We start from the raw sequence: 24,536 nt of genomic DNA, 5'->3' as shown, positions 1-24,536 counted from the left end.
ACCTCTCAGACGTATAAATAAAGATCATATCAGATGTCCAACGAGCATTTAAAGCATTGGATTTGGTAGATGATTTGCTTAATGTTCTTATTTCTATGAAAACCTTTTACTCATTTAGAGAGAGTCACAGGCTGAATCCGAAATCGCATACTTAATGTGTAGGTACTGAATTTCATTGGGTACCTACTTAACGTGCGCTAAGGCAGTATGTACGTTCGCGTTAAGTATGTACAGCATTCGCCATGTTGACGTTATCATGTGACATATGACGTAGTAGACTTGTTCGAGTTCATGCGGAACCACAAGAACCGACAGGAGATTGACATCACAATACCGCGAGAGCAACTAGAAATCAGACTTCTCCGTATGATTTCTGGAATCGCTCTCACGGTACTTTGATGTCATCCAGCTGTTGGTTCTTACAGCGAGGCATAAACTCGAACAAACCTAATAACAGCCATGAAAACGTATGCGTGTGTATGAGGGACAGGTGCACTAACACCTGATTGCATCAGTAACTTGATCTGTAACAGTGTTACAGATATATTACACATTATTTTGTAGGGGACAAAATAAGTAAAACAAGCAGATTGTAATTTAATATCTATTGTCAGATGACAGCTGTGCTTGAATACAAACTAGACAATGCAGGCAATGTGATTATATATATTTTAGTGAAGCAATCTCTTGTATTACTTAAAACGACAGGAAACATCCCAGCCAACATTGCAAGGTGGGGCCCATGTGGGCCCCATATGGGCTTCCTATGTGGGCCCTATATGGGTTTGTCCATGGGTTCCACTATGGCCCCACGTGGGTTGCCCACAAGAATTTGATATAGAAACTGAGTGGGGCTTATGTGGGGCCCAGCTGGGCAACACACATGGGGCCCATGTGGGCCCCATATGGGCCCCATATAGGCCCTCAACGTGGGCCGTACATGGGCCTGTCCATGGGTTCCACTGTGGCCCCATCTGGGTTGCCCACATGAATTTGATATAGAAACTGAGTGGGGCCTATGTGGGGCCCACGTGGGCAACACACATAGGGCCCATATTGCACCCACGTAATGAAGCCCACGTTACATATCAGGGCCCAGAATGGATTTTTAATGGGTACTGGACTGGTCCCTTATTATGAAATAATTATACTTTTAATGCTTAATTGTAATTTAGTTAAATAATATATTTGTTTTAAATTGAAAACCGATAAAAGCAAATAATTTTAGTTAGGTAAATATCAGATTTCAGCATAAATATTCAACAGTTCATTCATCTGTAACATCACAAAACATGAAGGAGGTGCAATATGAGAAATCAAATTAAAAAACTGTAAAGGTTCAATATATCAAAATACTTTATTGTCCATTTATAACAATACAATGCTAAAATAATCATGAACATTTCAAAACTGCTAAGGCAGGTAATGACTAACAATTTAACATAACACTTAAAATAAGCATTGAAAGAAGTCAAACTCTTAAAATACTTAGAACTCAAAAACAACACAAACATTGCTCACTCTTCTGGAGATGGTCTTCTGATCATCAATTAATCTTTGCTCAAACGTTTTATGAAGAACTTCCAAAGCATCCACAGCCAAACTTATTAAATGTCCTTGCACGTTTGCTTTGATTCATCCCTGTGCAGTCCGTGAACTTGTACCGTAGTATTACATTTTCTAAACACATAACTCCAATTACAAGTGTAACAGTTGTGAGAGACTCCTGCTGCTCCGATAGAAACCGTATCCTTGCGCCTGAGCGGAAATTCTTGTAGTTTAAATGTTTATCATCTTAATAGTTGTAATTTTAAAAGTCTGCCTATTTTAGCAAAGATTATTTAAAATATGATATTATATTATGTGATAAAAATCACAATTAAAAACATTTGAAGCAGGACTACTTTGTCAAGCGTAATGTGTCGTTGCAGTGAGCAGATCGTAATGAGGTCTCCTTATATGAAACACCTGACTCCACTAATCAGACTCCTTTCAGAATGTTTGAAACATTTCTTTAATTAACACACTTATCAAACTGATGAACTTTTTGACATTTCTTATTTTCACTCATGCTCAGCTGTGCAAATTAAAATTAATAATTGGCAGGTAAACATTACAAATATCACAAATAAATGTTAACAATAATGCATTTTTATTTAAAATGTTTTATACTGATCATATCCTATCTGTGATATTATTTGCTCTTTGTATAAAAGTGACTATAAACCAAAAGTAATAATTTTAAGAGTTTAAATGTATATAAAATTTATTTTAAGCATAAAATGTTTTGCCCACATAGGTGCCATGAGGGCCCCACATTATTATCCCACATGGGCAAACCTATATGGGGCCCACATAGGGAAACCCACATGGGACCCACATAGTCAACCCACATCGGACCCATATATATTGCCCATGTTAAGCCCATGGCCACATGAAAACCATGATGCCCATATGGGACCCATATGGGGCCCACATATCAATGTTAATTAAATGTAAAAAATAATGAATTTTTATTTAAAATGTTTTATACTGATCAAATCATATCTGTTATATTATTTGCTATTTGTTTAAAAGTGACAATCAACCAAAAGTTATTATTTTAAGATTGTAAATGTATAAATATGTATTTCAAGCATAAAAATGTTTTGCCCACATAGGTGCCATGAGGGGCCCACATTATTATCCCACATGGGCAAACCCATATGGGGCCCACATAGGAAACCCACATGGGACCCACATATATTGCCCATGTGAAGCCCATGCCCACATGTAACCCATGCTGCCCAGATGGGACCCACGTGGGGCCCACATGTCAATGTTGGCTGGGATGAATAAAAAATGAATGAATAAAACCATCACAATAAATGAAAACGTATTGAAGTGAATCCCATATGAAACAAAACTTTATTCAAATGTATTTTTCTAACAAACCATCACATATTTACTGTCAGCTCAACACAGCTGTGACAATTCTACAGTTTTATTTTCATGAATCAGCTGAGCACTTTGTGGTATATCCTGTCCTGGGTCTGTGCGTGAAGTCTGGGTGCTGAGGAACAGCCCTGTAACGTATCGAAATCACCCGATTGGCTGGTCTCCGGTCGATTGCTTTGCTTTCCGTGGCATCATGGGAAAGCTGGGATAGAAGTGTCCATCCGATGCACGCTTCAGAATCGGGGCGGACTCAGTAGGGCATCCGGGGATTTCTCGCCTACTGATTTTATGGATACTGAGGATTCGGACGTACTACTCTGTTCACGTGCTGTTTCCCCTACTTCATTTTCAGTAAGTAGGCGGTTTCGGACAATACTTAAGTACACGTGCCTCTGAACCTCGCGAGAAATAGTCCAAAATCCCGCTAATTCTCGCCTACCCTTTTACGTATACTGAGGTTTCGGACATACTATTCGTTCGCCTACTGCTTTTTGCCTACTATATAGTATGGCAGTATGCGATTTCGGATTCAGCCACATTTGTCTGCGTCTCTGTTCATTCAACTATGGGCTGGACAGAGGGTCAAACAGAAATTGCGCGTTGCGTTAATCTCCGTTAATAAAATTAGTGGCGTTAAAATGAATTTGCGTTAACGCGTTATTAACGCGTTAATTTTGACAGCCCTAAAATTAACGTTTAATTAATTGTAAATAAAGATTAGTTTTTATCATTTACAGTCACAATCACAAATTATTTGTCATTTTTCATTTGTCGGGGTTTTTTTGGTCATGACTGCTTTGACACGCTATATCTCCAAATTAAATAAAAACTCTTAATTGTAGCCTGGGTTTCCAAGGCAAAATCACCTTTGTTAATGTTTTTTTTTAGGTTTAGTTATAAAAATGTATTTTTGTGTGATGTTCTGTAGATCGTGGCTTTAAAATGTTATGAGGAATAAATAAACAAATGTTGCCTTATATATTTTACCTTAAAAAAATCAATATATAAATGCATCGTCAGTTTTGTCTTCGTTCATCACTTGAAAGACAGTTTTGGTCACTTTAACAGAAAGTTGTTTATGTGTGCTGCTTGTGAAAGAAAATAAAAGTTGCCAATTTGTACCTGGTCTGGCCCCCTCCCAACCCATGCAGACAAACATAGATATGATTCGACTATCGGTCGACTATGGAAAGATTCGACAATGCTGATTCGAATATGTAAATCCTTAGTCGAGGACACCCCTAGTAGCAAGTGAACAAAATTTTAATTTTGATGAAAAAAGAATGAATTGAGAATGAATTGGTTGTGAGAATTTTCATTCAAAAATGGCGGCCGCGCTATGAAGCGCCACTTATCCCAGATAGCAAAATCTGGCTGGCCCACCACTGGGCCACATATTTGCTTGAGTTCTGGCCCAGTTCTGGCTGGGTCCCCGGCCCAAAACTGGCCCACACACTAAAAATTGGATCAAACTATTAAATCTGGGCCAGTTGTGGCCCACACCCAGTAAAATAGATCTTACATAGTGACTTGGCCCAGATTTGGTCAGCACACTGTAAAGTGACCTAAATTGTTTATTTGGCCCAGGTCTGGCTAGCACACTGTAAAGTGACTTAAATTGCTTATTTGGCCCAGGTCTGGCTAGCACACTGTAAAGTGACTTAAATTGCTTATTTGGCCCAGGTCTGGCCCAGACCCTTTGTTTTATGTGGCTGACAACATCTGCATGGTCCCTGGGCCAGATGTGGCCCAGAAACTGGTAAATATTGTATATTTTTTATTTTTCAAGAAAAATACACCCATTTAAGAAGATTAAGAGCCTTTTATTAAAAAAATACACATTATATCAAATTAGTGTGAATTAACAGTTAACAAATACATAAATATGAACATGTTTTAACATGTACCAACAATTAACCGTAATTTTGAACATATTAATTCTTAACAAATTCAGTACACTTTACAAAAACCCAACAAATACAAACAGACATATATCTCTTACACAACACATTTTACAAGCACATAACCCAATTTATAAACATTTTTAAAGGGATAGTTCACCCTTAAAATTACAATTTTCTCATAAATCACCTACCCCTGTGTCGCTCCCAACCACCAAGTGCTCCGATTGTCTTCAGAACACATCCTTACAATTCTTCTATGAAAACCGGGAGGCTTTTGTCTGTCCCATTGACTTAAGTTAGTCTCACAATCCGTTTCCCAGGAAGGAGTGAAGGACATCGCCAAGGGGGTCCATTTTCCATTAGTAGTTTAATAATAATATTATGAAGTGACAAGAACACTTTGTGAACAAAGAAAATAAAACGAACGATTTCAACAATTTGTTCTCCTCCTTAGTCGTTGAAAGTGTATTCAAGACCAGACTACAGCGATGCTGCTGACATCACCTGCAGCTCTCGTCACTTGCTGATGTGGTTACCAATGTTTTTTTTTTGTTTTTCTACGCTTTTTTTTAAAGCATAATGCAAACATTGTAACAATACTTAAACAGCCCAAATAAATGTACAAATTACTTGGCAGCCTATTCTGTCTGTACGCTGGGAACTACGTCAGCAGGTGACGTCAGCAGCAGGTGACGTCAGCAGGATGCGCCGTAGTCTGGTCGTTAACAGGCTTTGAACGACCAAGGAGAAGAACAAACTGTTGAAAAATTTTTTCATTGAAATACTGATGGAACACTGAACTCCTTGGCAATGTCTTTCATTCTTTTGTGTTAAACGGACCGTAAAACCCACCGAAATCAATGGAACGGACGGAAGCCTCCCAGTTTTCATCAAACATATCTAGAGGCGTGTTCTGGGGACGATCTAGGCACTTGTTGGTTTGGAACGGCAGAGGGGAGGTGATTTGTGATAAAGTTGCAATTTTGGGGTGAATTATCCCCTTAAGCAATTACAGCGAGACAACATGTAAAACAAATTAATTAACATTTAAAGAAAAAAATTCTCTCTCACACACCACACACACACACACACACGTTGGCATATGTGGTTTACCGGGACAATTCCATAGACACAATGCATTTTATACTGTACAAACTGTATATTCTATTGCCTTACCTTACCCCAGTCCCTAAGCCCAACCATAACAAAAATCTGTTGGAAGTCTTTAATCTGAAAAAGTACCACTTAGTATTGTGTCCCTGTAAAGCATGTTTATAGCATATTAAACATGTCATTATACACTATTCCCCATAAACCACATATACCAACCCACACGCACACACACCTCTCACACACAAGCCAAGTAATTAAAACAAGTTAAACACATTTAACCAAAACACCACCACTCTTTTTACAGCACAAAACATTCTCCTTTGCAGACTCAAACACAGGCGCTAACACTAACTGCTTTTCTTTTGCTAAAGTTGTCTCTTGCACCCACCCTCTCGATCGAGCCACCTCTTCATTGTCCCCTCCACAACTGTAAGGGACCTTCTCCGAACTGCATCTTTAAAATAAGTAATCCATATTGTCATTGTGAAATCTTTAACATTTAATGAGCATATTAAAAAGAAATGTCTAATTTTTATTAACAAATAATTAACAGATATATTTACCAATCACTACCTCTCTGAGTTAGAGGGTGGCAAATAAGGTTTTTTCCATCCAGTTGAGGTTTTAAGCCAGGGAGTTGTCGGTCGCCCTCTTCAATATATGCCATGTGCAGTCTCGTACATCTGTCCCGCCAATAAGCCCCAACCAGTTAACCTGAAACAGATTTATAGTCTTAATAGTTAGTCATAGTTTCATACAGGACACAGGTCATACAGTAGTTGATTGCTTATATCAAAGTTGTGATGCATGCTATTTTTTGTGAGCTAATTTAAGAAATGTTGTGTGCAATCCATAGAATTAAACTGTTGTGTTTTTGTTGTAGTCCAAGAAAAGAGATTTAAGTTGAAGAAGATAACTGGCGTCATTGTTTACTTACACTGTAAAAAAATCTGTAGAAATTACAGTATTACTGGGTGTTACTGCCAGTAACTTACTGTAGATTTTACATTTATGTTATTTACTGGCAACAGTTTGTTCAAAGTTAAATTAACATGAAACATTTTCAGTCTTTAACTTCTACAGTAAGTTACTGGCAACCAGTTGCATAATTACAGCTAATTTTTTACAGTGTAGGGTTTTGTACATTTGCACATCGTTCACATGTCTTTAACACTTACACATCAAAGGGTGTGTAAATTCGTGAATCTGAAAAATGTGCCCTTCTGAAAAAAACAGCATACCAGCAAGACCAGCATATGTTGTGTTTTGGTGCTGGTTTGCTAGTGAACACCAGCTAAACAGCCTCAAACCAGGACCATCACCAAACCAGCATTAGCACCAGCATCCCATGCTGGTCATACCAGCAAGCCACAGCATATGTTGTGTTTTGGTGCTGTTATGCTGGTGACCACCAGCAAAGACCATCATAATTCCCATGCTGGTTTGATGCTGGATTTTTCAGCAGGGTGCTCTTTAACTTCTTAACTACTTTAGCTCAAAGAAGGTTGTGTGTACTGCTCCTTTTTATGAAGATACGAACGTGTGTCTGAATTCTCTGCTTGATTATTAAAAACCTGTTAACCTGCACGTGAACGACGACTGGTTATTTACATCTTTCTAAATGGATTCAGCCAGAGGTGGAAAGTAACGAATTACATTTACTCACGTTACTGTAATTGAGTAGTTTTTTTGTGTATTTTTACTTTTTTGAGTAGTTTTTAAAATCTGTACTTTTACTTTTACTTAAGTATGTTTTATTTAAAGTATTGTACTTCGCTACATTTTAAATCATATCCGTTACTGAGTAAAAAAATATTTTAAAAAGCAAGGTGATAAAGACGTGCAACGGATGTAAATGGGCGGGCCCGGGGAACGCGCAAAAAGAACCATGGAGACGGACGAGACAGGCGCGCTAATGCAGACCCGCCTCAGTTCAAATCTTATGAAAGAAACCCCTGGTCATATTTAAGCGACCACTTTCCACTGACGCGAAGCGAGTGTTTCATTTCTATGAAAGGTAGGATTCATGCTCTTAAGTACGAAATTGCTCGACGCGTTTTTAATACCATGCGCATTATCTTCCGAGGTCTAGCAGCTTCGCGTCAAGTCAAACAGAACTTCAAAACGTCAAGAATGCGCAGGTCATTAGACATTGCAGAGAGAGCGAGAGAGAGAGAGAGAGAGAGAGAGAGAGAGAGAGAGAGCGCGCGAGAGAGAGAGAGAGAGAGAGCAAGAGAGAGAGAGCAAGAGAGAGAGAGAAGAATAAAGGTCATCAGGTACCCAGGTCAGGGAAGTAAGAAGATAATAAACGTGTCTCATTATATGCTCATTTAAACTAGATATATAGTTTAATAAAATAATGTATGTTACCAGCAATACATCAATTACAACCTTACTATAGTGATTGTATTTACAAGCTGCTGACCACCTTCAAAAGTGCATAACTCACATGTAAAAATCATTAAACAATTCCATAAATGTTTCTTACTTTAAAAAAGCTTTTTATTTTATTAATTTTTTGTTATTGTACTTTAATTGTAAAGATGTTCCTACAATTAAAAACAAGAAGTTTCAGATGTATATTCCCTTGTCGTTTTTGAACTATACTAGAATCTTCCACCTCTTCCCGCTGTAAAAAAAAGTAACTTTTACTCTGAGTAAAGTTAAAATGACTTACTTTTTACTTTTACTTGAGTAGATTTTTAGACAAGTAACTTTACTTTTACTTAAGTAAAATATTATTAAAGTAACTTTACTTTTACTTGAGTACAATATTTTAGTACTTTTTCCACCTCTGGATTCAGCTTACTAATGCTGCGTTCCAGGCAGGCTTTTAAACCCGTACTTTACGACTTCAAAACCACGACTCACGACCCTATGCGTTCCAGGCAGCCTGTAACTCGTGTTTTTACAACCTTCTACCGGTGAAAGTGCACTGGAATGGCAGTCAAACCCGTGACTTCCCACTCGTGAACTCGTACTAGATCGATGTACTCCCAGTTCAGAGTCGTGAGTCGTGGTTTTGAACTCGTGAGTTACGGGTTACCGGTTGCCTGGAACGCAGCATAACAACAATATTTAAGCTAACGTGATAGCTGGCTAAACATGCAGGAAAATTCACGGTTTTGAATATATAAAAACTAAATCAGTGACTTACCAGTTATTGATGATGGTGTCTGTGTCGAACGGGAGCTCAGCTTTGTGCTCTGCTTGATTCAAATCATAACAGCAGTCGTGATGTTGCCGTTCAACAGCTAGAGGGCTGATTGCCGCATCACGGAATCGGGCCGTGTACTGTATACTGTCCGTCTGAAGCATTAACATTTTTAAATTGCCGCCAAACAGCGTTACAACCGGCATGTGTCAGTTCCACTGGTATCGGGCCACATACTGAATTTCTGACATCATACACATCTTGGCAGTATCATATCAAACCATAATCGGTCCAGGCACAATGCAACGTAGTCGGTCCGACTACACAATGCCAGATTTGGCACGATTACACTGAGACGCTACTTTAGTAGACCCGGACTTCAGCTGAGTATGCTTACACTCGGGCCAACAGCTATAAATAGTGTTTATTACTGGTATACTATTTCCTCATCTGGGCCAGTTCTGGCGCATACACTAAAAATCTGTCCGGCTTTCAGCCGACACTGGCGGAAAAAAGCCAGAATCGGCCCAGAACTGACTGCTATCTGGGATAGTGACTGTTGCCAAAAACGAATGAGAGTTTCCCCTCTTGTGCTTCTATACTCTTTGATTTGGCCTAATAACCACACCATCATTATTAACCACATCACCAACGACCAACCTTAAACTCGCAACACAATTAAAAATCCCCCTATAATGTGTTCCCCACCATTCAGCTATATTTTCATCGCCAGAGATCCCATCAATACTAGCTGGCTGTAAGAGTTTTGTGTTGTGTTTTGTTTGATTTTGTGTTTAGGTCTTTTATTTTGATATCATCTGTTTCCAGTCTTTTATTTTGAAATCTTGTCATGTCTCACTTCACTTTGTACTTCATGTCTGTTCACTATAAATCTGGTTCATTGAGATTATTTCCCTGCGAAGTATTGTATGTTTTTAAGCTGCATTACCAAGCGTTCTTTTTATCTTGTCTTGTTTCCTATTCCTGTTCATAGTCTGTTTTGCATACCTGTTCTTGTTTTGGATTTCGACCTACGCTTGTTATTTGGATTACCCTTTTGGATTGCCCTTGTTGGATTTGTTTGCCTGCCCCTTTGTGGATTTTAATAAACCTTCTTGCACATGGATTCTAATCTCTCTCCCTGCTCATATTACAATGGCAGAGACATCTTACTGGACTTGGCAGTTTTGACTTTACAAAACTCATAGACATCACTCTGCTGCAATTTTTAGCCATAGAGTTTGCCCTCATCTTCTGCTAATTTCTTTTAATAAAACGTACTGCATATTTAAACTTGGCATTTGCTTTTTTCTTATGTTCAAACTCTGGGCCACGCCTTAGTTTTCCAGCTACTACCCAACTGTACAGGGCTTCTTTAGCTTCTGAATGAAGCTCATACACATAATCATTCCACCCAGGTCTAATATTTTGTTTTCTTTTTTCTTGTACAAAGTACTTACTATCATTATTTAAACAGTTTACTTTACTTTCAAACATTCTAAGGATACCAGAATAATGCTGATTATTCTTACAGTTAATGTTGTTACACATGACAGCATGAAGTGTTATATCAGTATCACTAAGACTTTGATAAGTCAGGGAGCTATACTTCCAAAGATCAAATTCTGAGAGCCTTGCCCAGTCAACTTTCCTTTGCTCATGAGCCTCATATCTAGACAGTTCAGGCAGACTATCAAGGTCTAATTTCATGGATAGAGGTATGTGATCTCTTACGGCCAAACTATACAGGATTTCAGTCTCAATCAAGCACTCGTGAGTATCGGCTGTACATATACAGTGATCAAGCCACGATGTTGTATGCCATGCTTCAATAATATATGTATAACTATCAGCAGGTAACATCACTTTGCTTGATAAGACTAGCTTATTGTTTAGACAGACAGAACTGATTGAGATGTCTCAGATGTCTTAGATATACGTGTTCGGCTGCTGTTTTTCCTACCCAGTCTCCTGAGGTTGCGTATAAATAGCATGAAGTGTAAAACTCGTGCAATACATACGCCAAATTCCACTTTGGCGTGCATATGATACGCAAGTCCTTGCCATTCACTTAAACGGGGCATCTTTTTTGTCGTTTTATTTATTGGTTTCTCAATTTTTTTCTGTTTTTTAAACCATTTTCGCTTGGGTTTAGGGTTAGATTTCAGATTTGCTTAATAAGGTTATTTAATATACAGGTTTCTCTATGTTTTTGTCCATATTTAAGCCACGGTCGCTTGGAGTTGGGGTTTGGGTTAGGATGTCATTTTTAAATAACAAAAAGTTGTTCTAACTCTAAACCCCAGCGAAAATGGTAAAAAAATAGCAAAAAAATTGAGAAACCAATAAATAAAACGACAAAAAAAGATGCCCCGTTTAAGTGAATGGGAAGGACTTGCGTATCATATGCACGCCAAAGTGGAATTTGGCGTATGTATTGCACAAGTTTTACACTTCATGCTATTTATACGTGTCATGACTTTGGTTTTATTGACTGCTGTATTTTTGTTTCTCTGTTTATGTTTCTGTGTTGACAGTTTCACACGTGCGCGTCTCTGTCACGGGTGTCATTAGTGTCATCTCCTTCACCTGCGTTCCTCACCTGCAGTTCATTTGATGGCCAATCGGTTTAGTATTTAATCCCTGTGTGTTTGTTGGTTCTTTGCAAGTTCTTCAGTGTATGTTTTCGCCATTACTAGCTACGCTAGTTTCTAGTCTTGTCTTGTGTCTGTTTCTAGTTTGTGGATTTAATTACTCCTTCCCTAATCTGTGCTTTCTGCTGTCCAGGAATATTTGCTGAGACTTTGTTTACACCGACGGCTCTCTGGACTGTTTTCATCTGTCAGTTATGGACTGCTTATACCTTCTGCCTGCTTTATAGTCTGCTATTTAATATCTGCAGCAGTGGACGCTCGTCGTGGCATTGCCGCTGTCCAGTAGGAGGGTCCTTCATCGCTGGAGCTGTCCAGCTTCTCCCGCCAGCACCACTAACGCTCTCTCTCTCTCTCTGCCCGCCGCAGGATCTCTCCTTACCATCTGCCTCGGGTGCCTGTTGCCGGGTTGACTACGAATCTCCTTGTGTGTAGTGGATTATTATGCCATAGATACTCTCTCCCACCGTTCGTTTGTCTGGCCGGAGCCCGAACGAGTGTGGTTCATCGCCCCAGTGCTTGTGTGTGCTCCCCGCCTTCAGCCGTCTGCCTTGGTGTGGCTTTGTGCCCAGATGTGCGATTGTCATTTTTGCATCCATTATTATTTAAATAAACTTTCTGTTATCCGCACTGGGATCTTCTGTTTTCATTGTCTGACAATACGCATTTTCAGGAGACTGGGCTGGTTTTTCCACATTCCACACAAGGTTTTTAAAACAATGGGCTCTTTGCACGTAACTACTTCCTTACCGGAAATGCGGCTCGGTCTTTTCCGGTCTAAACATGGCGCTTTTCTACACTAGATGTTTGCAAGAGTTGCCGAAACTTTCGATTACGGACGTACATCGCCTTTGCAAATCCTCCTCCAAATCACCTACCAGCAAATTAGAGAAGGGCTTTAAAATGTATGCCGCTTCATACATCCACGGATATGAAGGTAACTTAAGTCTAACTTGTGTCTCTCAGACGTTAGCTTGCTAGGCTAATAAACAATCCCGGTCTGACAGAATATGCGTGTTGTAATGTAGTACTGTTTTCTAATGTTAGGCGAAAAATGTCTATCATTGTGTCCTGTACTTGTACGTGCCTAACTTCGCATTGTGTTAATATGTGATTGGCATTAGTGTCAAACAAAGACAGAGCCACAAGTGAAGTCGCTGTACAGGCTTTCTGTTTCAGATCCATGAAGAAGCACGAAAAACCTCATTGTGTAAATGTAGGGTTGCACTTGTAATTTGTGTCAGAGTTCCGAGTTCAGGAGTTCCAAAAGGTTCGAGTTCAAATTGTGTGTTGTGCTTAAAGCAACACCAAAGAGTTTCATTTACCTTAAAATAACGCTTCCAAAACAGTTTCAGTCGTTCATCCACTCTAAACAGGGTGAACAGCACTTTCACATTCGCTCTGCAGCCCTCTATCGGCCAAAACCACACTAAAGAAGTTTCCAACCGTCGGGTAGCGGTCCTGTAGTCCGAGTGAATACTACAAAAACTTGCTTTACGGCAGACCTACAATCCAATCAGAGCCAGCTATGCCTCAGTATTTATGACAGTGGGTAATGGACAATTACGCTTCTAACCTGTAGGGGGAGCAAAGAGCCAAAACTCTTTGGTGTTGCTTTAACATGGTCATGTTACATTTTGACCTTCTTTATCGCTTTGTATGTGCTCACTGCTCAACTTCTAAAAACTGCTCAAGCTGTTCACTGTTCTGCCCTACAAAGGCAAAAGACCTTAACTCGCTATAGTGTAGAACTGAGAAAAATGACTTTAAAGTTGAGACCTTTTAATGACTGTAGTTGTCAGTTATTTTCTTCTTGATTATTATTTTCTTGAGAAAAAAAAACAACAAAATAGACTCAAGATACTTATCCACATGATAAAAGAGGTCTTGAATGTCCCAAATATATCAATAACTAATTTTTGACCAAAAACAAAGTTACTGCCTTTTGCCTTTGTAGGGCAGTGTTGCTGCCTTGCATGTGGTTAACTTTTTCAAAACCTGCTTAAGTTGTTCAAGCCTCTGTTACTGCTTTCTGTGTGTTTTATTATGATGTGTTTGAATGGGATTGTGTTTACAGTGTGCGCTTCGGATGCCAAATATTATTTATTATTATTATAATGCTATATGTGCTGCACACCACTTCTCACGATTTCATTTAAAGACATCAATTTCTGTGTTAAAAAGGATACATTCATGCCAACAAATCACAAGTCCAACATGACTATATAGAGTAATTACGACTGATCTATCAACAGATGGTCCTCAGGGACACAGTTCCTGTAATTATGGTGCGGTGCAAATGCTCATGTGTGGCAGGGACAGCTCTATGCAACCACACAGTTGCCCTATTATTCCAGACAGCTCACTTCTCCCAGCTGGGTGTGCCAGTGGTTCCTCCTGTACACAGCTGTACAGAATCCGAGCAACAATGGCACAAACCCCGAACAGCAGTAAGTTTCATAGCAATGCATGGTTCATATGTTATAGTTTGCATATATAAATGTATGTCATGCATTATTATGTACCAGTAGCTGCAAACTAAAACCTCTGTTCAATAAATTCTCAAAATTATAAGTGTAGTATTTTCAGTCAGTTTTTCCCCAAACTTCACCTGGAATCAATCCAACCTTAACCATTACACATACAACCTTATCACAGCTGAGACTAAGGTTGCATAACGATTATTCATGACTAATCATTTCCAAAACAAAAGTTTTAGTTTACATCATATATGTGTGTGTACTGTGTATAATAATTATGTATTAATAAATACACACGCATTTAGATATTTAAGAAGTATTTACATGTGCATATACATTTTTATATTTATATATAATTGCTATTATATATAAATATTTAATCTATAAATATATTTTTTCTTAAAAATTATACATGCATGTGTATTTATTTATACATAATTATTATACACAGTACACACACATATATGATGTTAACAAAAACTTTTATTCATTTTAACTTTTTAATCGTTATGCAGCCCTAGCTGAGACTCTTGGCAACATGTATTTTGTCACAATTTCACAGGGTGTAAAACCAGGTCCAGTTGGGAAGATGGTGGTTGTTAAGCCTGTGCAGGGTCGGATGGGTAGAGGAGGATTACAGTAAATATTAACGTAACAATTATTTTTATGATTTGTTTCCCCCATTGTTATGTCAAATTAAGTACCTCTTTATGATTTTTTTTTTTTAATAAAAGGAGCACCCTCTACAGAGGAATGACTGGCCCTCTTCCTGACCTGTCGGTACTTTGTGTGGCCGAGGTGTACAGCGGTCTAGATCCACTGGATATGCCCCTGGTGACAAAAATGGGGATGAGCATTGACAAGCCCCTTGTGGATTCTGAATTTGGACTGGTACAGAGGGGAAGTGTAATCTCCTATCAACATCCGAAACTTCCAACACAATGCACAGAGCTGCATAAGAATGCCCCAGGTCCTCCATGTCTTCCCCTTATTACTCATCAGCTGTCACCAACAGAGTGTGTGTGGGTATGCACAGAGGAAGAACATTTACATATAAAAAGTTTGCAGTTATCTATTGAGATGGCCCATAAAATTGAATTGTCGACACGGGGTCAGAGCAAAGATCCAGAGTGGCACGCGTTGCGGCGAATAAGGATAACCTCCTCAAGGTTTAGGGAAGTTTCGCATGTTAGAGGTTACAGTAGTGCTGAGCATCTTGCAGAGCGAATTATCAGAGGCACCAGACAAACTGCGGAAATGAGAAGAGGTTCAGAAATGGAGTTTCAGGCAGCAAAAGAATATGCCCAGCGCAACAACGTCAATTACTCCCCTTGTGGACTTGTTGTTCAACCACAGGCCCCATGGCTAGGGGCCTCGCCGGATGGCCTTGTTTATGATCCCAGTGTAACACCCGCTTACGGTTTGGTTGAAATTAAATGTCCAAATGCTAAAAGTTACATTGACTGCAAGTACTTACACATATCAAATGGTGCTTTTAAACTAAAGAAAAGCCATGCCTATTTTTGGCAAATACAAGGCCAGCTTTTAATTACTGGACTTCAATGGTGTGACCTCTTTGTGTGGGCAGAGGAAGATTTCTTTGTGCAGCGACTGTATTCAGACAAAGAAGTTCAAGAAACAATTAGGCAGAAGTGTGATCATTTCTACTTCAGCATTTATATGCCAAAGTATCTCTCAATGAGACGATCACAACTGATTGGCAGGTAAAGAAATCTGATTCTGATTCATTATGTGTGCATTCTTATTGTGCATTCAAATGAGACTATGAATTTGACTTAATACTTGGTGTACACTGCTTTTCATTTACATTACATTTCCCACTCATACCCATATATATATTTTCCCTTTTTAATTCAATGAGATTGATAAAAACTCCTACATGATCTGCGATAAAATGAGTATTCTAGCTTGTTGCTTTTAAAAAAAACTGTTTAATAAGTAATGCCAGATTTATTAATAAACTTTATACATTATGGCATTGTTTTTGTGAGGACTCTGCCATAATCTTGTCGGTAATTATATCTAGTTTTGTATGGCAGGGTCCTAACAGTAAATGTTTTGTGTGGGAGAACGTGGTTTTGGTATTGTCATATCAGACCACGCTTTTCTCGTGTCTTGTGACTTTTCCCCGCTCCCTTGTATTCTCTTGTCATTGTGACTTTATCCCCGCTCCCTTGCATTTTCCAGTCTTTGTTTTTATGTCTTGTTTAGTCTAGTGTTCTGTTTTCATGTATATATATATTTATATATATTTATTTATATATAAATATATTTATGGTTTTGTCTTGTTTGTATTGTGGTTGTCTTGTGTTTGTATGTGTTTTACAGGTTCACGTGCTTCCTCACAGGTGTTCCTGCTCTGTGTGATTGCCTCCTCATGTCTTCCTCACCTGTTGCTTGTTATCCCGTCATCTTGTCTGTGTATTTAATCCCTGTTTGTTTAGTGTGTCTTTGCAAGTTCATTTGTCAAGGTTTGTCTATATACTCGTCTGTCACGGCGTATGTTCTCGCCATTTCTAGCTACGCTAGTTTCTAGTCGTGTTTTGTGTCTGATTCTAGTTTGTGGATTTATTTTCCCTACCCCAGTCTGAGCTCACTGCTACCCGAGAGTTTTCCTGTGGACTCTGATTACTCGACGGCTCTCTGGACTGTTTCTCTACTGCCTGTTACGGACTGTCTTCAACCTCCGTTGGATTTATAGACTGGTCTATAACTTAACTGCAGAGGCTCATCGCGGCATTGTCGCTGTCCACTGGAGAGGTCCTTCATCACTGGAGCTGTCCAGCTTCTCTCATCAGTGTCTCTAACGCTCTCTCTCTCTCCCTCTGCCCGCCGCAGGATTTACCCCTGTCCCAGTACCTTCCGTGACGCGGCGCTCACGGGAGCGGTCTACGCACCCTACCCCGTATCGGGGTCTCCATACTTCCTCCCACCGTTCGTTGTCTGGCCGGAGCCCGAACGTGTGTGGTTCATCGTTCTGGTGCCTGTGTGTGTTCCCCGTCTCAGCCGTCTGCCCTGGTGTGGCTTTATGCCCAGACGTGCCATTGTCTGTTTGCTGTCATTATTGTTTAAATAAAACCTTCTGTTAACTGCATTGGGATCCTCTGTGTTTTGTGCCTGACAGTTTTACAATAAAAATCATTGTTTATAATGTTGTTGTGTGAGGTCACATCTGTTGTCACTGTATCAGAATGCATTCAGAAATAAATGATTAATACTTACAGAAACCTACAACTTTTAAATGTACTTTTTAGCTTGTCAGCACTACTTGGCCCATGCTGTGACAAGATGTTTATTTTGATAATTGCTAAGCAGGCAAGCAAGGGAAAAAATTATATTAATGCTTCCAGCAATTGACAAAGGTATAACAGAATCAAAAAGTTTATTCTCCTTTACCCTTCGGATGACTCGCTGAACGTGCACTCTTAGACGAGCAATTTTCTGTGTTTGGAGGACACTGGGTGCTGGCATCTGGCTTTTTTTATTGAGAAAAGGTGGACAGTACACCTTACACTTCACACAGTCAGTGATCAGGAAACCTTTGTCAACCATCACGGCCATGTCATCAGTTAAAAGGTCAGCTAACCCTGACCGCCTAAAGAGTTCTTTATCACTTATTGACCCCTCATAGAGAGAAGAGATGAAGGTCACTGGACCATGGGGGGCAATCCTGATAAGTCCTTTCATTGTACAGTGAGATTTGTATGTAGAGAACATCTCACTTTGGAGAGGCGAGGATGGCGTCTGACACTTGAGCTCTGTACAGTCAACTATTATCTGAGTATCAGGGAAGTCTTTGAAATCATCAGGAAGGTGAGCTTTAACATCTTCAGGCTCAATCCAGATAGACAGCGAGCCCAAGAGTGTGTACAGGTAGTTGGTCCATGAAGAGATAATGCGGCTTACAGTAGAGATGTGAATGTTGAAACGGTTTGCCAAGTCCTGCTCCTTTAAACCAACGGACAAGTACATTAGGAAAAGGACTAGCTCATCGATGGGTTGCAATGATTGTCTCTGGTGAGAAAACACACACAAACATCATTAAACCTAATGTAACCTCTCTAGTCTAATAGATAAAAGGATGTGAAAATATCATTACTGTAATATTCAATATACAACAGCAATAACACTCTACATGTACATTCTTTCTGCTGTTGGGCTTCGTGCAATATTTCTCTGTGAACACTCATGTACCTTATTCACAAGTTTATTTATTTATACCTGGCACTGTGACTGCAACAGGCTACTCAGGCACCTTATTTATTGATTTATACCTGGCACTTAAGACTGTGAATTCGGAGTAGGTCAACATCTTACTTATCTGTCTATTATCTATTGCCTTATACATTCATCTATTGCCTGCATTATTTATTTATTTATTAATTGGTTTATTTAACAGGGGCAATGCAGTAAACATTGCTACACTTTCAAGCAGCCGATGCTCTACATAAAGGCTTCTAGCCAAAGGCTAATTTGCAGCCCCAGTCCCTGGTTAGGCTTTTTTTAAGAACAATAAAACAATAAATCACACAAAAAAGCTAAGTGAAAGTTAAAAACAAAAACAAACAAACAAACAAAAAAACAAACCAAAGCTGAGACTGTGCAAGACTATCAATGTTCACAAACCTGTTTTTGTTTGAACCACTTTTTCAAATTTATTTGAAAAATGTTCAACTTTGTTTGCATTTTCAGTTCAGTTGGCAGGCTGTTCCAAAGCAATGTGGATTGTGCAAATTTTGTTTTTCTCTTTGGTACTATGCAATTCTGGTTAGTTATAGCTCTTGTAGTCATCCCCTTACTACTCTGTTTCAATATTAATTTGCATATAATGTCTGGAGCAAGATTATGTACACATTTAAAACCCACTTTAATAAGAGACAAACTAATAAAATTTTCATAACTAAGCAGACTATGTTTTTGTATAATTTTGCAATGATGCCATTTACAACTGCAAAAACCAACCGTGTGTGTGGGGCGGACAGATGTTACTGCTTCATTAAATTTTTCAGCAGCTTTGGCCCTCGACGCACGAACCATTTTATGCACCGATGGTTCAACCAATCTCCAAAAAAGCATGAGGTTATGGTAACTGGGAAATCTATGGGAACAGAACAGAACGAGAACACAACGTTACAATATGGTCCAAGTTACTTAGGTTAGGGGTATCTTTTAGCATCTTACCGTGTATAGAATCAAACATCGTCGTCAGAGTGGGCGAATCTTTGCAATCCAAATTTACAGATAATTTTCAGCTCCTGGATCTCTTTCTTTAATGAGTCAATTTCTTCTTTTAATTTCGTGTTTTCTTCGACTGCAGAGTCCACGAAAGCGGGTTCTGGGACAGATAAATGATCAGTCATGATCAGCTGCAGGAGTGTAGTCCATATGTTGCCCATCTTCTGCTGATGCCAGCTCAGGCTGAAGTTTGCTTACTCTGTCCCAAACGCTCAGTCTTGGTGATGGAATGGAGTAATCATTCCACTGGAACAATAACGGGACAGCTCCTTTCTTTAGTTGCCTTTTCCCCTCCGGTGTTTTCGGCTGAATGATCTGCTCCGGTGTGAAGTGCAAACTACAGACTTTGCTGTGTCCTGTGACAACAAACTTATCACGACGAATATTCACCAGCCACCGCTTTCTGAGTTCAACATTGCTAGGAAATCCGTGGTAGCTTAAAACGCCGTTGAATTTAGACGATGACGTGCATGTGGGAACACAACAATGTTCATGATATTTTTTCTGTTGCCTCTGGAAAAAACTCTTTTTTTAGACTCATTTTCCGCTGTTTACGCCGCCATATTTCGCCAAACCGGAAAAGGGTGAGCCATATTTACCCGTTGCGGATATGACGTCATGCTGATATGTGCAAGGAGCGAATTCCCTACATGTACTGGTGGGAAATTAAGCTATCCAATCATAGCAGTGGGCGTTAACATACAGGTCTTCTATGCGGCCCGTCCATCAAAACAGAGCATTTATCGAGCCAGCCTCGTATTGCTTTTGATGTTTTTGAATGTAAAAACCATGCAAACGTCATAAGTAGACATTAGACAAAAGTACAAAACAATAAAAACAGCCAATTCATTGGCGCTTTAATAAATAAAAATACAGTAAATACAAATCAACCCTAGCATATCTTATGTTTAACTGATACTAGCTGACACATACCCACTGGCTGATACAGTACATCAATATGCAGATAAGAGGTGAACTGACACCTTATTTCTTCTGTTTATCATCACAGTAATAACAAACAACAGTAAGGTATGTGGCCAATACATAATAAGAAGGAACTGTAATATACAAATAATGAGAGGCACTCAACAAACATTATCACACGTGTCTGAAAGTTCCAGTGAATCCGCAGTGAAACAATAAACACCGAACTGCAAGCTGGGAAAATATACAAATAAGAAGGAAATTAAATATGAAAATTATGCTTTCTAAAAACAAATAATGAGAGGCACTGAGAGCAGATACAACACTATCACGTATCTAAACTTTCCAGTTAAACCACAGTGTAAAAAACAATAAACACTGACATGCAAGCTGAAAATATCCAAATATATCCAAATAAAAAATATGAAAATAAAAAATACACAAACAATGGGAGGAGCTGATGATCAGATATTAATTGCATATACAGGGAGACAGAAAATATCAGATTCACGAGAGATACACACAAAGTTAAAAGTAAGAATTATTTACATTTACTTCTTAAAGTATGTTCTGTATCACTCTATGATGTATTGCTTTACTTTTTTCCATTTTGAAAATAACTTTGCCTTTATATTTCTATTTTGTAAAAGCTTTACATGGCATAAATAGTCCTCACTTTAGATAAGTTTACAAAATAGATAACTGACAACTACTAAATGTATACTAATATAGCATTTATTAACACACTGAGTACCTATTACTATGTCTAAATAATAATATGTGTTAATGTACATTTAAATAATTATTTATCATTTGTTTAAAAATGATACATTCATTTATTAATAAAAACAATTATTTAACATATTATAGATGTGCATAAATCAAGAGCAAAGCATTTATACTGTAGCTGTATTTATTAAATGCTTACTAATCTCTATTAATAAAGGAGTAGTCCACTTTAAAGATAGGGCCCATTGACTTCCCATAGTATTTTTTTCCAACTATGAAAAGTCAATGGGCCCCATCTTTAAAGTGGACTCCTACTTTAATGTAGGAACAAGGCTTTATAAATGATGTACTAATTATTTACTAATGCTTGATTACTTATAAGACACTGTTTAAAAGGGTTTGTATATTTGTTGTGTTTTTTGGTTCTGTCATTTGTGAAGTTTTGTTATTTCTTATGTACATGTTTTATCAAACATTTATTATATATTAGAGCAATAAATGCTGCAAGTAACATTTATGTAGAAACATTAGCGGCCCAATAATGCAGTGTCTCTTTAAGAGAGGAGTGTGTATGTGACCGGGGTTTAATACATTACAAAAGGAAGCGCGAGATTCAGTTAGTTGTATTGACGTTCAACCCGGTGTGCAGCCACTTGGTAAGCTCTTTATTTCATATGTTATCTTGACTGCATTTATGTTATATGCTTCATGTTATTTTATGTCACCATGCTATGTTTTGTACTGTGTTTACATTCATTGCACGTTAAAGATAGCGCTATGCTTCGGTAGATCTAAGCTGTTAACTGATAACTTTAGAGCATAGCGTTATCTTTATAAAGTTGACTAGGTAGAGACTTATATATATATATATAACATTTAGACTTATAAGATTGATGTGCCATACCTTTCATTCGTGTTTCGTTTCTTTGGCTTTGTGAATGTTTTGTTTGTAGCTATGAGTCGCGGACCGGCGCTTTATGTAACACAGTACTTCCTGGTTTGCCGCAGGGCATTCTGGGAGCTGTAGTTTCCTGCTTCTAAAAGGAGTGTAAGCTTTTTACATAGAGTTTGATAGGGCTTGAACATGGTGTATAATGTTTAAATATGAAGCTTATACATGAAATTTATGATGATGATATTATTATTATTATTATTATGTATTTGTATGCTACTAATATTATTATTAGGATATTTGTATTTGATTTGTATTTATATATTTATACTAATAATGTCTTGTATATTTGTATTTATATTTGAATACTATTGATAATGTTTATTTATATGTAACTTGTATTTATATATTTGTATATTAATGGTATTATTGTGCATTTATATTTAATTCATATTTTTGGTTAATGTTATTTATTGTTATTGCCTGCAAAGAACTGGGGAACTGTACTGTTTGTAGTATGCATTTGAGAATGTTGCATTTCTTATTATTTCAGGTTTATTACCTTGTTACATTTTTGAGGAAAAAATAAAGAATACAGAAATGTGGAATACACAGTAATATCCTTTTGTACACTGGGTTGCCCTTTCTGTGGGGAGAACACGGAACAGTAATAAACCAATGGTCTGAGCACGTAAAGCTTAATCTGCCACCGCCCTATCAGCATTGACCAGTTAAGGAGCACCAAGGAAAGAGGAATAGGCCGAATAGACCCCTCTGTGTAACAGTACCTTGGTCAGTGCAGGAAAAGGAAGATGGATTCATCAGAATTAGTGGTCCTAAAAGGAATGCGCTCAACAGCACAGCGCTCTTTTAGCAAGAGAGCTAAAAAGCTGTCCCTCACTGTAAACCTTCTAGAAAGAAAGGCGCTTATCGACGAAATCAGAGCACTTGGAGTGGACTTTGGAAAGGTGCACGACATTGGACTTGAATACGTTGATGCTCTAGGAGAAGTGGACCATGAGGAAGAAAAATCAGGAAATGAAGCCGTTCATGTGGAGGAGAAAATGGCGAAGTGCCTTGCCACATATACAGAAACACTCCAGCTTGCTAAGGAGACATTATGGACCAAATTTGCCTATGTTGAGTTTAAATTGTACGCCGAAGGTGCAGAGGAAAAACGCGCTGAAGTGAAAAACACTGATGTGAAGGAGTTGCCAGAAGAAGACTTTCAATGTCTAAGAGAGGGCCTGGGGGAGAGAATTAAAATGCTTGAGCGGAAGGTGTCTGAATGGGAAAGTCTTGTCTCTGAAGCCAAGACAGCAGTGTACAGGCAGCAGCTATATAAGCTAGTCAACAGACTGCATGACTGGGTGCGAAGCTGGGAAAAGTTAAAGCGGACACAAGAGGTTGTCGGTGGAGAAGAGGTTGAAGAAGCCAGTGCTGACGAAGAGAATAGTGAGTCTGGAGAGGAGCTCACTAGAGTTGGCACGCAGCCCCAAATCCCAAGTGAGACACCTATACCCAGTACTGGAGCATCTGCACTTCCATATTCACCATCACAAAGAATCCCTGACCTGCATCCCGGGGCGTACGGCTTCAGACCACAGATCAGTCTTGAAAGAACACGTCTGCCTACATTCTCGGGACACATGACCGACTACTATCGGTGGAAGGCTGAGTGGGAAGAGCTGGAACAGATGGGAAACCCACAGAGGACAGCTGGTGTAACAAGATTCCATCTCTTGGCAAGCCTCAGCGACAAGGTGAAGAAAGACTTGGTTCTGTCCAGCTGTGCATCGGCAGATGAAATGTTCAGGCGCCTCAGCAACCGCTTCGGGTACAAGGCAAAAATCGTCCTGAAGATATCAGAGGAGGTTCAGTGCATACCCCCTGTGAAGGGAGACAGCCCTAGGAAAGCAATTGAGCTGATACAAGCAGTGGAGCGGGCCCTTAGTAACCTTGTGATCTTGGGAGAAGAAGAGGTTATAAAGAACCGTTGGGTAGCACAGTCCCTTGAAAGCCAGAGCCATAGAAGGATAGAGTTACGTCAAGTCTGTTTACTCCAATGGAATGTTTTTTTTACAGCAATGGCGGACCACAGAGTCTCTCCAAAGTTCCCGGAAGTCACAGTCAGCTCCATAGAGTTGCATTAGAAAGAGTGAATGTGTTGAACTTAGTACAAGTTTTAAGACTTAATACGCTTGACAAATAAGATTGTATGTTAGCAATACATGTGAATCGAATGACTTTATGCATCAGTGTGTTTGTAGTGCATTATTTCTCATTTAATTAGTACATTTAGGGGGTGTTAGTAGAAAATGGGTCAGGCTAGGACAAGCTGTGGATAACTTTAGCAACACACAACAAACCACTAACAGCCTTGTATTGGTAAATTTCATTTTCTTAATGCAGATTCATCCATTATTGTAAATATTGTTTAATTAGAGAGGCTAAATAAAGTGATGGTGGTATAAAGTGTGTCATGACAGGGAAGGA

General features: G+C 38.8%; 1 protein-coding gene and 3 long non-coding RNA genes across 4 annotated transcripts in view; 1 reads left to right on the top strand and 3 right to left on the bottom strand.

Annotated features, from left to right (window-relative positions):
* The window catches only part of LOC141350026 (uncharacterized), a 413,142-nt gene that overhangs the window by 214,497 nt on the left and 174,109 nt on the right, over positions 1–24,536 (bottom strand). The gene's annotated exons all lie outside the window — the stretch shown is intronic.
* On the bottom strand, positions 5,739–9,651 carry LOC129439663 (uncharacterized). The gene is made up of 3 exons (XR_012357899.1): positions 9,112–9,651; positions 6,518–6,668; positions 5,739–6,408 (listed from the first exon to the last, which is right to left on the bottom strand). It is a non-coding gene; the product is annotated as an uncharacterized lncRNA (long non-coding RNA).
* Positions 12,812–16,207, top strand: LOC129456058 (uncharacterized). The gene is made up of 4 exons (XM_073854088.1): positions 12,812–13,029; positions 14,015–14,209; positions 14,802–14,878; positions 14,974–16,207. The coding sequence occupies exons 2-4, from the start codon at positions 14,015–14,017 to the stop codon at positions 15,965–15,967; spliced, it is 1,266 nt and encodes a 421-aa protein (XP_073710189.1). The 5' UTR covers positions 12,812–13,029; the 3' UTR covers positions 15,968–16,207.
* LOC129422576 (uncharacterized) lies at positions 17,529–20,048 on the bottom strand. Its single transcript, XR_008637452.2, has 3 exons — positions 19,442–20,048; positions 19,223–19,358; positions 17,529–18,274 (listed from the first exon to the last, which is right to left on the bottom strand). It is a non-coding gene; the product is annotated as an uncharacterized lncRNA (long non-coding RNA).

Source organism: Misgurnus anguillicaudatus, chromosome 16 (assembly GCF_027580225.2).
Source record: "Misgurnus anguillicaudatus chromosome 16, ASM2758022v2, whole genome shotgun sequence".
In the NCBI taxonomy this organism is placed as follows: Eukaryota; Metazoa; Chordata; class Actinopteri; order Cypriniformes; family Cobitidae; genus Misgurnus; species Misgurnus anguillicaudatus.
The sequence above is the reverse complement of the archived record's forward strand: the minus strand, read 5'-3'. Positions and strand labels throughout refer to the sequence as shown.

What these genes read in the sequence shown, in the direction of transcription:
- LOC129456058 (XM_073854088.1), top strand. Translation starts at nt 14,015, where the DNA reads ATGGTCCTCAGGGACACAGTTCCTGTAATTATGGTGCGGTGCAAATGC. An exon ending in GGCACAAACCCCGAACAGCA is followed by an intron (nt 14,210 to 14,801) that starts GTAAGTTTCATA and finishes ACAATTTCACAG; the next exon opens with GGTGTAAAACCAGGTCCAGT. An exon ending in ATGGGTAGAGGAGGATTACA is followed by an intron (nt 14,879 to 14,973) that starts GTAAATATTAAC and finishes TTTTAATAAAAG; the next exon opens with GAGCACCCTCTACAGAGGAA.